Source organism: Alexandromys fortis, unplaced genomic scaffold (genome assembly GCF_014885135.2).
Source record: "Alexandromys fortis isolate MF-2015 unplaced genomic scaffold, M_Fortis_MF-2015_v1.1 scaffold_80, whole genome shotgun sequence".
Taxonomy (NCBI): Eukaryota; Metazoa; Chordata; class Mammalia; order Rodentia; family Cricetidae; genus Alexandromys; species Alexandromys fortis.
The window spans coordinates 6,861,118-6,872,897 of record NW_026068174.1 but is presented as its reverse complement, the minus strand read 5'-3'; the positions used below and the strand labels follow the sequence as shown (position 1 = coordinate 6,872,897).

Genomic DNA, 11,780 nt, shown 5'->3' with positions numbered 1-11,780 from the left:
GGAGGGAGGGAGGGAGGGAGGAAAGAAAGGACTCTCTTTTGATATAACTCTGGTGAAATGTTGTCTATCCAGAGGCCCCGGGTTCAATCCCCAATATTGCAAAAAAGAAAAAAAAAAAGAAAAAGAAAAAAATGTGGGACCTCTGCACACAAAAACAATAAGTATGTGCATATATATGTATCTATCGTGGTGCTGGGGACCAAGCCCCCGTGCCTCATCTGTGCTAGGCAATCCTCTACCACTTAAGCTACAGGCTCAGCTTGCCCTGAGGAATCTTTATGCTTCAGATAACATCAAAAGATGGAGAACTGGCATTCAGGTTAGCAAAAGAAAACTATTTTCTAAGAAATATAACTAAGTCTCCTCAAAAGTCACAACTTGAAAAACAGGTAACAGGTGGGTTATAAAAGGCTGGGGCATGGTGTAAGCCTGCAATTGAGAGGTGATGGGTGTGTGCCCATGTACCAGAGTGCTGGGAGGACCGGAACTCAAGGTCAATCAGCTGGACAGTGAGTGAAGGCTACAGAAGACTGTTTCCAACACAGTATGTGGGGTCAGAGACTGGCAAGATTATCTCAGCAGGTAAAACCACTTACACCAAGCTTGAGGACCTGAACTCAGTTCCTAGGTCCCACGTGTTGCAGAAGAGAACTGACTTGACTCCTGCAAGTTATCCTCTGACCTCCACGAGCACTCTGTGGTGCAGATGTACACACACACACACACACACACACACACACACACTATGATAATTAAAAAACAAACAACAATAACAATAAAAACAACAGAAAAGTCGGTGATCCTCTGGGAACCAAATTCTACCAGCTCAAGACATATAAAACTCTGTAAAGCAATCTTCAGAGGAACAGCTTCCTATGAAAAGGGTGAAAGAATCATGGCCAGGCGGTGATGACACACACCTGTGAGTTTGAGGCCAACCTCGTCTACACAGTGAGTTGTAGGGCAGCCACGGATACACAGAGCAACTCTGTCTCAAAAAAACAAAACAAATACAAACAAACAAAAAAGAACAGAGAGATGGCTCAAAGTTAAGAGCACTTGCTGCTCTTGCAGAAGACTTGGGTCCAGTTCCTAGAACCACACAGTAGCTATTGGCAACTGTCTGTAAGTCCTGTCCCAAGGAATCTGATGCCGTCTGTGATGCACAGAAACTCACTCGGGCTCACATATATACACAAAATAGTAAATAAGTAATTGTTTTGATTTAAGAATAAAAATGAACGAATCAAAAAGTCTTGCTAAGAAAGGAATTTATGACTTCCATGAGGAGGCAAAGTCAGTGAGAGATGAAGCTTAGTATTTTCCTTAAAAGCTTAGCATTTTCACTTCCGTACTGTACACCTATGGTGGGAATACATCAGGCATACATGTGAGTACACAATTAATTACATGCCCTCGGCAGAGGGAGCGCTGCAAACAGTGCCCGCCATTGTGAGGGGTATGAGGAAGTAAATGAATTATCCACTTCCTCTAACTGCTCCCAGTTTCTTCATTCCTCTCTTCCTGTCCCTGGGTGTCATCCCAGGCATTAACAAGATTCCACACAACGCTATCCTTGACTTAAGCTCCTTCATCCGGTGACACCTATAAAGAGAATGCCTGGCCCCAGTGTCGCAGAGAAAGCACCAGACTTATCAGACAACCTTTATTTAGACACTGTATTTCATGGGTCGTTTAGAGGATTTCAAGAGGAACATGGCTGTGGTGGTACTCATTTTATGCAATGCCTCTGGAACTCACCTCCGGGTAAAATGTGATTCTGTTATATCAACCCTTAACTTGCTCTTTATAATGCTATTGTTTAACTAGTTGCAGGATTTTTAGGATTTTGAACAATTAAAAGTAAGGAAAAAAAATCTAAATTCATCTTGACATCAAGTGTTTGCTGACTAAACCTTGAAAACGTGAGACTAGAAAATGTAGCCGAGCAGTGGTAGCACATGCCTTTAACAAACACTCAGGAGGCAGAGGTAGGCAGCTATCTGAATTCTGAGTTCTAGGCCAGCCTGGTCTATAGAGTGAGTTCCAGGACAGCCAGGGCTACACAGAAAATTCCTGTCTTGGAAATCAAAAAAATAAATAAATAATTAAAAAATAAATGTATCATAAATGATAATAACAACGTGATATTCTGATATTTCCAGTTCAAACCGTAATTGACTGATCTAATGATCTGTTCTGTCTCTTTAAGAGACAAGCCACGCCCACTCCCTCCCCTGTCTGCTGAGGCAGGCTGATCGTCAGCTTCGGCTGATCGTCAGCTTCCAGCTGAGTTCCCTCTCTTTTCCATCTTCCTCTTGAAAAGGCAGCTTCCGTCTCTCTTCTCTCTCTCTCTCTCTCTCTCTCTCTCTCTCTCTCTCTCTCTCTCTCTCTGTCCCTCTCTCTGCTCTTCTCTCTTCTCCCTCTTCCCTTCCGTACTTCCCTCTGAATAACCCACTGAATAAATATCCAGCCTTACTCTGCATGGCATGCCTCTCCATGTCTCTGTCTCTTGCCTGCCGCCATTCTGTCTCCCTGCCCTGTATCAGCCACCGCTCCAGGGCATGCAGCTGTCCCTGCCTGGGACTGGCTGCTCTCCACATGGCCCGCTGCCACCGCTTGGGGACCTGCAGCATTTTTATTAATCCATTTCAACTGTACTGTTTCTGCCATCAGAGCCCAGGAAGTCTAAAGCACAATTGGAATGCAGGTATTTCCTAGTTGAAGGAAGCAGGTGCTGCAGGAGCATGGTCCCCACACCCCAATTTTACCCACTGGGATAGCATCCTTGGGATGTAAAGATATGGTTTATAGGAGTAAGACCAGCATCACCCAGAGCACACATAGTGAATCTTTAAGTGGGGCAATATAAGTGCCACAGCATTTAGTACAGTGGCAGACTACTGGACTAAAGGTTTATTATTATTATTTATTAATGGTCCACCAAGCGAGTTCCAGGACAGCCAGGGTTACACAGAGAAACCCTGCCTTGGGGAAAAAAACAAAGAAAAAACATTAATTATCCATATATACTAATAGTGGTGTAGAACTAATATGTTATGGGGCAAACTTCCCGACAGTCATTAAGTGGGGCATACTCTTCCCTTTCTTTCTTTTCCACCAGTACTAGGATTGAACCTAGATCCTGGGGAGCACGACACAAGCGCTCAGAGATATGCTCTGCACTGAGACATAGCCCTAGCTCCTAATGTGCCTTCTTCCATCATAAGCCCACGACAATTCCTTTCAGGAAGACCTCTCTCCCTTTATCAAGAACAAAACCTATATGGGGCCTAAACAATTATTTCTAATATCTTTACCATATATTTTAATATACTGAACAAGGAGATTTAATCAACAAGAGAATTTCTTGTCAGGAAGAAAGGATTCTTAGAAATATTCTCCAACGTAAGCCAAATAGCCGATATTCTTAACCTTTTGACATTTTTACTGTATTTATGTGTGTGTGGCCTATGTATGTTGGGTTGGGGGGTGCACAACAGGGGCGACTGACTGACACATGTTCTCTCCCTCTACTCTGGGGTTCCTGGGGGACAGACTCAGGCTATCAGGTTTGGTGACAATGTGCCTCTACCCACTGAACCACATCGCTGGCCCTCAACCTTTTAATCATGGTAAAGGTCTGCCTTCGCTTGCTTTCCTTTTTTTTTTTTATTTTTCTTTTTCTAAATTTATTTTGGGTAAAAAAAGAGTTTATTTGCCTTACAAGTTACAGTGCATCTCAGCAGAAACCATAAGGAACGCTGCTTACTGGCTTGCTCAGCTTGCTTTCCTATACAGCCTGGGCCCAGTTGCCCAGGGGTGGTATCTCGCAAGTGGGCTGGGCCATTCTACATCATCAATCAAGGTAATGCCCACTGACCTGCCCATGGGCCAATCCGATGGAGGCTCAACTGAGGCTTCCTCTTCCCAGATAACTCCAGCCTGTGCCTCTCTCGCTGGCTCTCTCTTACACACACACACACACACACACACACACACACACACACACACACCCCACACCACCCCATTCTGCCATTTTACTTCAAACCACTGCAAGGGCTTGAGAAAAGAGAGAAGGAGCACTTGTCTGGAAAATGAATGAGGTCTCACAATCTCCCATAACCTGAATTATCCAGTCACACAGTTTCTCCTAGGTTCATCCTTGTCAAAGGCCCAAACCCGGCAGAGCATGACAACCTGAGCCTAGAGAGGACGCGTTCGATCCATGAGCTGAGAAACCCGTTCCCACCTCCACCAAAATCCAGACCCCCTCTTCGCGCTGGGCTGCCACCTATCCAGCCTAGGAGGGTGGGTTCCGCCCGGACCCCAAGTCGCTCGGTCCTCCCGAGCTCCTTCCGAGGGGGTGGAGCGCTCACCTGCTCGATGGCTAGTTGCACCTCAGGCGTGAGCTGCAGCACGGCCTCCAGCTCCTCCACAAACTCCAGTTCCTCCTCCTCCATCATCCCGCCGCTCAGCCCCGAAGGCCCGCTCCAACCCTGCTCCTGTGCTGTCACCAGGACCCCAGACCTGCAACCCACCAGGTACAGCGCTCGAGAAAGCCGCTACTCCTTCAGCTAGCCGGGCACTTCCGGAGAGCCGGGCACTTCCGGGAACCGGGGGACTCTGGGATAGCGGAGGACTGACCTCTGGAGGCATGGCTGTCAAGTCCCAGGATTATTCCCAGACAGCCCGTTGCCGGTCCTTCCACCGGTGGAGGTCTTTTCCACCTCGCCCAGGGCGCGTCCCCTCCTCCCCACCGGCTCCTCGGAGTCGTGGGAGTGCCCCAGAGAGCCGCAGCCCCAGCAGAGGCGCGACAGATGGGCAGCAAGCCCCGTGGGCCACGAAACCAGCGTGCCACCCGCTCGCTGGGCACCCTTGGTAAGGGACAGTATGTGTCCCCCTGCCATCGGGAGTGAAATGACCCCACCTGGTAAGTGGCAGCGTTGCCAAGGACATTTGAGGTTGGGAGAGCACCTGCTCCTTAGATAAGGATCCACTGGACAGAGTTGTGGGTGGGGGTTGGAGGACAAAGCGACCCAACGCTGGGAATTGTTTTTTGAGACTGAATAATATCTGGGCTGCATGTACATCCGTATTTACACTCTTGATAAGCTTATGATCTTGAACAAAGTACTCCCATCTGCCCTGCTTACTGCCACGTTAGGTGGGGTGAGGTGAACATTAAATATTGGAAGTATTATGCAAATTGAAGCTGGTAGTACAGGAAATGTTAGGATGTCTAACCTTGTACATCACAAAGAGAGGAGCTAGATCACCCTGTGGAACCACTTTTCCAGCAGCCTCTGGAACAATGAGGGAGTTGCAGCCAAGGGAAGGTTGCCTTGCCAGTTCAACATTGTGAAACCCTCGATGGAGGAGTCTCTGGTCCTGCTTGAACTTCTATTATTTTTCGAAATTGCTTCAGGAATATATGTAATTGGCTTTTTTCATTAAAAAAAAGTTGTAGTGTTGGGGATGGAACTTGATTGTAGTTTTAGTTTGCAAAGAAATATTTGTGTAAGCAATATAATTTTTAGCCACAAAGAAATGCTTAAAAATTTACATTGCAGGAGGAGAGTCAGGGTCATTGAGATGTCTCAGCCAGTAGAGCACTTGTCCCCAAGCACCATGGCTGAATTCTGCCTGGAACCCACATGTGGACAGAGTCCTGACTCTCACATTTTGTCCTCTGACCTCTGTGCATCTGGCACACGCATATATTGTTGACTCATAAAACTATGGTTTTGAAAATTATTTAATGCCATAGGAATGTACACACAGTGCGTTTCAGAACGTAGAATATATATATATACATATACATATACACACACACACATATATATATATATATATATATATATATATCTGAGAGCAAAATTGGCTGTGTGTGAGGGCACTAGCCTATAATCCCAGATGGATGAAGGTAGAGGCTAAGCACAAGGAGTGAGTTCGAGGCCAGCCTCGGTTACATGAGACCCTGTCTCAACCAAAAGTCAATGACAAAGAAATCATTTTTTCTACATTTCTCCACATGTCTACAATGAACATATAGTATTATCAGAAATTTTAGGTGCCAGCTTTTATTATCAGAAAATATAGATGCCACCTGGCAGTGGTAGCACATGCCTATAAATACTAGTACTCTGAAAACTGAAGTAGGAAGACGGAGTTGAGGCCAGCTGGACTAGGTGGTGAAACTGTGTCTCAAAATTCAAAAATAGCTGGGTGGTTGGTTGGCACACACCTTTAATCCCAGCACTTGGGAGGCAGAGGCAGGCAGATCTCTGTGAGTTCGAGGCCAGCCTGGTCTACAGAGCAAGTTCCGGGACAGGTTCCAAAGCCACAGAGAAACCCTGTCTTGAAGAAAAAAAAAACAATAACAACAACAAAATCAAAAACAAAGACTGGAGAGATGGCTCAGCAGTTAAAGGTGCTTTCTGTTCCTCCAGAGGATCCAGGACCCGAGTTTAGTTCCCAGTACTTTCATTGAGCAACTCACAACCAAATGCAACTCCAGCCCCAGAGCATAAAGCATCCTCTCTGGCCTCCCAAGAGCTCTCACAAACAGAAGGCAGACAGACATATACATAATTAAGAAAATAAAGGGGCTAGGTCTGGGGTGGTAGTGTAGGCACATGCCTTTAATCCCAACACTTAGGAGGCAAAGGCAGACAGATGTCTGTGAGTTGAGCCCGGCCTGGTCTACAGAGTGAGTTCCAGAACAGCCAGGGCTACACAGAGAAACCCTGTCTTAAAAACAAAACAAAACAAAAAAACAAACAAACAAATACAGGGGTTAGAGAGATGGTTCAGCAGTTAAGAACACTGGCTGCTTTCCCAGAGGAGCTGGATTCAAGTCCCAGCACCCACGTGGCCACTCACAATAGTCTGAAACTCCAGCTCCAAAGGCTTTTATGGCTTCCTTGGATACCAGGCATGCACATGGTGCACAGATGTACATGCAGGCAAAACACCCATACACATAAAATTAAGATAAATTAAGATAAAAAAGATAAGGGAGTATGAGTAGAAAGAGAGAGGAAACCATGTGTGCCATTCCTGAAGGAAAGCACAGCTTTACCTATCGATTTAGTTTTCTATTGCAAATTAGATATAATTTGCATACAGTAAAATTAGCTCTTCTCGGTTTCCAATGCCATGAGCTTTGATAAATGCACATAGTCATGTAAGCACACCACAACCCCGTTAGGACATTGCCATCTTCCCCCTACTTTTCTTCACATCCATTCTAGTGCCTGAGTTTTAGAGTTTGACTCTTTCAGAATGTCATATAAATTCCATATAAGTGGAATCATCCAGTATGTTGCCTTTTGAGTCTTTCTTCCCTCACATAGTGGATTTGTGAGTTCTCCAGGTTATTATTTGTGTCCTCAATTTGTTTCTTGCCATGAGTACTCCACTGATTTATCTACTCACTGATTTGAAAACATTTGGATTGTTTTCAGTTCTGAGGAGTTGTGAATAAAGCTGCTATAAACATTCCTGTCTACATTTTTGTGTAAGTTTTTAATTCACCGAAGTGTATATCTAGAGGTAAGATTGCTAAATGGTCTGATCTACCTGTGTTTACAGCTGTAAGAAAGGGTATTATGTTCACATTCCTACTGACAATGTTTAAGAGTTTCGGCTACTTAGAGAGTTGCTTTTTAATGATGATAATAGCTAATGTTTCCTAATGCTTATTATATGTCACACACATACCAAGCATACTACATACCTTGACTCTTAATCCTCAGAGCAGTTCTGAAGTTTGTAATTACCCTAATCCCAATTTAACAGTTGAGGGAATGGGGGGCCAGTTCAAACAAAACAGCCTAGATCCTATGGCTAAGTGTTTCTGTCATTCATCCACTCGTTCAATTACTATTCAACACCTTCTTACTAGCTGGCGACAGGCAGCTAGGCTGGGTGCTGAGTTCAGCGAAGAACCGGATCCACCAAGTGCCTGCCACCACAAAGTTAACTGCATGGAAGGAGATAGTATTCATACAAATGAAGATGTAATTGTGATAGGTCCAATGCCAGACAACGACAGCGCACACTGAGAGATGTACTAAGAGATCAAGGGTGTGGACGCCGCTGGGGAAGCTTTCTCTCCGGAAGTGATTCTTAAGCTGCAACGATGCAAAGGGATGGCGAACCAAAGTAGCAGTGTGTGCAGAGCCTTGAGGAAGAAAGGACCTGGCTAGGATGTGGGGTTTTGAAAGTCAGGGCCAGAGTGGTACAAGTAGAGGCTGGAGAATTGGGTGGAGCCAGGTGCTTCAGTGTTGAGCACTGTCATAAGGAAACGGATAGCCTTTGACGGACTGGAAGCAGAGGAGTGGTGACACCAGGTTCCCTCCTGTCATCAACGCTTGTCCTGTTTTCCTGTCATTGTTTCTGAGCTACCTGTATTGTTACAGAGAATCTAGAGCCAAGATGTCCGTGTCCAGGCCAGATTCATTCTGTGTGCTTATTGCTGGCTGTCCTTTGTATCCATTTTCTGTGGTCACTATCTGCCACCACTCAAAACCATTCTTCCTTCTGAAGTCCCCAACTCCAATATTAATAATATATTAAATGCAAGTTCAACTTAGGGGATTTGTACAGTACAAAAACATGTGGGCTCTTTAAAAGAGTCCAGGTAGATACTAGTTTAAAACCTGCATTGTGGCTGGCTTGATGACTCAGCGGGAAAGACACTTGCCACTAAGCCTAATGGCCCGAGTCCCTGGCACCCACATGGTAAAAGGAGAAAAACTAATCCCACGCACTCCACCTCACTCTTACTTCTTCAGGGACAGGCTGCACACAGTCCCCAACGGCCTGCTTGATCCACTGCACAGGGCCTCGACATGCCATTTAGGGAGCTCCAATTGCCATCTTCTGACCTACGTGCACACACACACACACACACACACACAAAGTAAATAAATAAATAAATGTAACAATTTAAAAAAAAATAGTGGCACATGTCTTTAATCCCAGCACTTGGGAGGCAGTGGCAGGTGGATCTCTATGAGTTCAAGGCCAGCTTGGCCCATAAATCAAGTTCTAGGACAGCCAAAGATACAGAGAGAAACACTGTCTCAAAAACAAAAAAACAAAAAAAAGGATAAGCAATGACAGGCCAAGCTGTTTATAATAAGCAAGGAGGGAAAAATACCTTTGGCTGGAGAAAAACAGATGGCATGCTCTTCATAGAAATTTAGTGCGGAAGTTTATAGAGAAGAGGGATTTGGATATGCAAATGAGTTTGTGATACCTTCACAAATGAACTGGGCTTTTAAAGATAATTTCCTGTTATTCTGTGGCATGGGGTACAGGTGATACAAGTTATTATAGAGAACTTAATAATACCACAAATCCCACACATAAGGCATGCACTCGGAAAAGGAGCTGGGGATGTAGCTCAGTTGGCAGAGCACAAAGCCCTGGAGTTGATCCCTAGCACAGCACACACTGGGTGTGCTGGTACATAACTGTCATCCCAGCATTTGGGAGGTGGAAGCAGGAGGATTAGAAATTGAAGTTCACCTTCAGCTGTATGTTGAACTTAAAGTCAGTCTTTGATACAAAAGACAATCAATGAAGCAAAACTAAAGCTTGAGGAACATACCCTTTGACAGGTGACTGGAAGCTAGGTGTGGTGGCACACACCTGTAACCTCTGTTGGTACTCGGGAGGGCCAGGTAGGAAGATGGCAAGTTGAGCTTCGCTTCATCTGAACTACGCAGTGAGATCCTATTTCAAAAGAGACATGAATAAAGGGAGTGGGCCAGCAGGCTGTGAGGGAACTGTGTGGTCCCTCTCTGAGGAAACGTAAGAATGCGGTGAAAAGATAACAGAAACCCCTCTAGAGGGATCCCCATAATGTTTCTTGCTGTGTCAGTAGAAAGTGGTGCTAAGGACACAGGAAGTGATCTGGACAGTCTTTGCTAGTGAGAGCTGGTGAGCTCAGCTAACCCCTTCCTGTCAATTTAGTGTTTCTAAGTCCTACTGTTTTGAGGGAGCTATACTTTATTAATAGACATTGTGTAGCCTGTGTTCTTTTTATAAGATCAAGACAGGGTCTTGGGCTGGGAAGATGGCTCAGGGAGTAAGAGTACTTGCTATGCAAACATGAGGACCTGAGTTCAAATCCCCAGCACCCATGGAAAAAGCTGGGCATGGCTGTCATGCCAGTACTGCATGGTGGGGTTGGGGCAGGCAGATTGAGGGCTCCATGGGTAGCCAGCCTAGATGAAATGCCAAGTTTCATTTCAGTGAGAGACCCTGTCTCAACGGAAGAATGCAGAAAGTGTTGGGGCAGGCCACCCGAAGTCCTTGACTGGCCTCCATGTGCACCCATGCAGACTGCACACACATTCCATACACACACACACACACAGGGAGAGTGAGCCCAGTGTCCACCCTGGAGATTAAACCCAGAACCTCATGCATGCTAGGCCACTACTCTGCCATGGAGCTATACCCCAGCCCTGTATTTACTTTTTATTTTAAGACAAGGGTCTCATTAATTTGCCAGGCTGGCATTGATCTCTCTCTCTACAAACCAGGCAAGCACTGAACTTGTGGTCTTCCTACACTAGCCCCCAGAGTATTTGGAATTATCATCCTGTACCACTAGGCTCAACCAAAACTTGTTATTCCATGACGGCTCCCCTCTCTATAACCTCCTAAAGGTTTGAGCCCAGCACTACAACAAACAAGTAAGTAAAAGTACAGAATGTCAAAATTACTGGTCTATGCCCATTAAATGTTAATAGCACCTCCTTCTCCCTGGGCGGGTGGTACAAGCCTTTAATCCCAGAATGCAGGAGCAAGAGGCAGGTGGGTCTCTGTGAAGGTTTTGTCACCCATAATGACCAAATCGAATGTGATGGTGCTTAAGAGCCCTAAGGACCTTTATGGAAATGGTGTGTGGCCTTTGGCTACACTAGTGTTAGAAGTAGGTGATATTAGCATTTTTGTCTGTTTGTTTGTTTGAGGTAGGGTCTCACCATATTATTTAGCCTGGCCTGCAACCAGATAAGTAGCCCAGGCTGGCACAAATCCACAGTCCTCCCACTTCCATCCTGGAAAACATGTGCCACCATACCCAGTTTTCTACAACAGTCGTGAAATAGAAAAATATATTGATCTAGGGTGGTGGCCCATGCCTTGAATTCCAGCGTTCAGAAGAGGCAGACAGATCTGAGTTGTAGCTAGCTTGGTCTACAGAGCAAGTTCCAGTACAGCTAGGGAGCACAGAATACTGTAGTTTAGTTCTTATGCCAAATCTTATTCTTAATTAGTGCTTACCAAAAAAAAGGATGTTTTATTTTTATGTGTGTGGATGTGTATGCATGTATGTACATATAGTAGCTGAACAGGCTAGAAGGGGGCATCAGATCCTCTGGAACTGGAGTTACAGACCTTTGTGAGCCACCATGTGGGTGCTAGGTATTGATCCCAGGGTATTCTGCAAGAGTAGCCAGTGCTCTTAATCTCTGAGTCATCTCTCCAGCCTTCTCTCGCTCCCTCTTTTTAAGATTTATTTATATCTTATGCATACAGTATTCTGTCTGCATGTACTCCTCCTGCATACCAGAAAAGGGCACCAGATCTCATTAGTGATGATTGTGAGCCATCATGTGGTTGCTAGGAATTCAACTCAAGACCTCTGGAAGAGCAGCCAATCTCTCAAGCCCCCTCCAGTCTTCTTGATGCTTCTTTTTCTTTTTCTCTCTCTCTTTCTTTCTTCCTTTCTTTCTCTCTCTCTCTCCTCTCTCTCT

At 45.3% G+C, this 11,780-nt stretch overlaps 2 protein-coding genes across 5 annotated transcripts in view; one reads left to right on the top strand and one right to left on the bottom strand.

Annotated features, from left to right (window-relative positions):
* Vps53 (VPS53 subunit of GARP complex) overlaps nt 1–9,633 on the bottom strand; it is a 128,596-nt gene extending 118,963 nt beyond the window's left edge. The window contains exon 1 of one of the 3 annotated variants that reach the window (XM_050128799.1): nt 9,623–9,633. Coding sequence is in view for 1 of the 3 variants with exons in the window: in XM_050128795.1 (XP_049984752.1) it covers nt 4,380–4,466 (87 nt within the window). In the remaining 2 variants the exon portion in view is untranslated. Of the gene's footprint in view, nt 1–4,379; nt 4,597–9,622 lie in introns of those variants that run through there. The other 2 variants (XM_050128795.1, XM_050128798.1) reach the window with 2 other exon arrangements.
* Tlcd3a (TLC domain containing 3A) overlaps nt 4,688–11,780 on the top strand; it is a 28,217-nt gene continuing 21,124 nt past the window's right edge. For both annotated transcript variants that reach the window (XM_050128805.1, XM_050128804.1), the window contains exon 1: nt 4,688–4,933. The gene's annotated coding sequence lies outside the window, so the exon portion shown is untranslated. The remainder of the gene's footprint in view (nt 4,934–11,780) is intronic.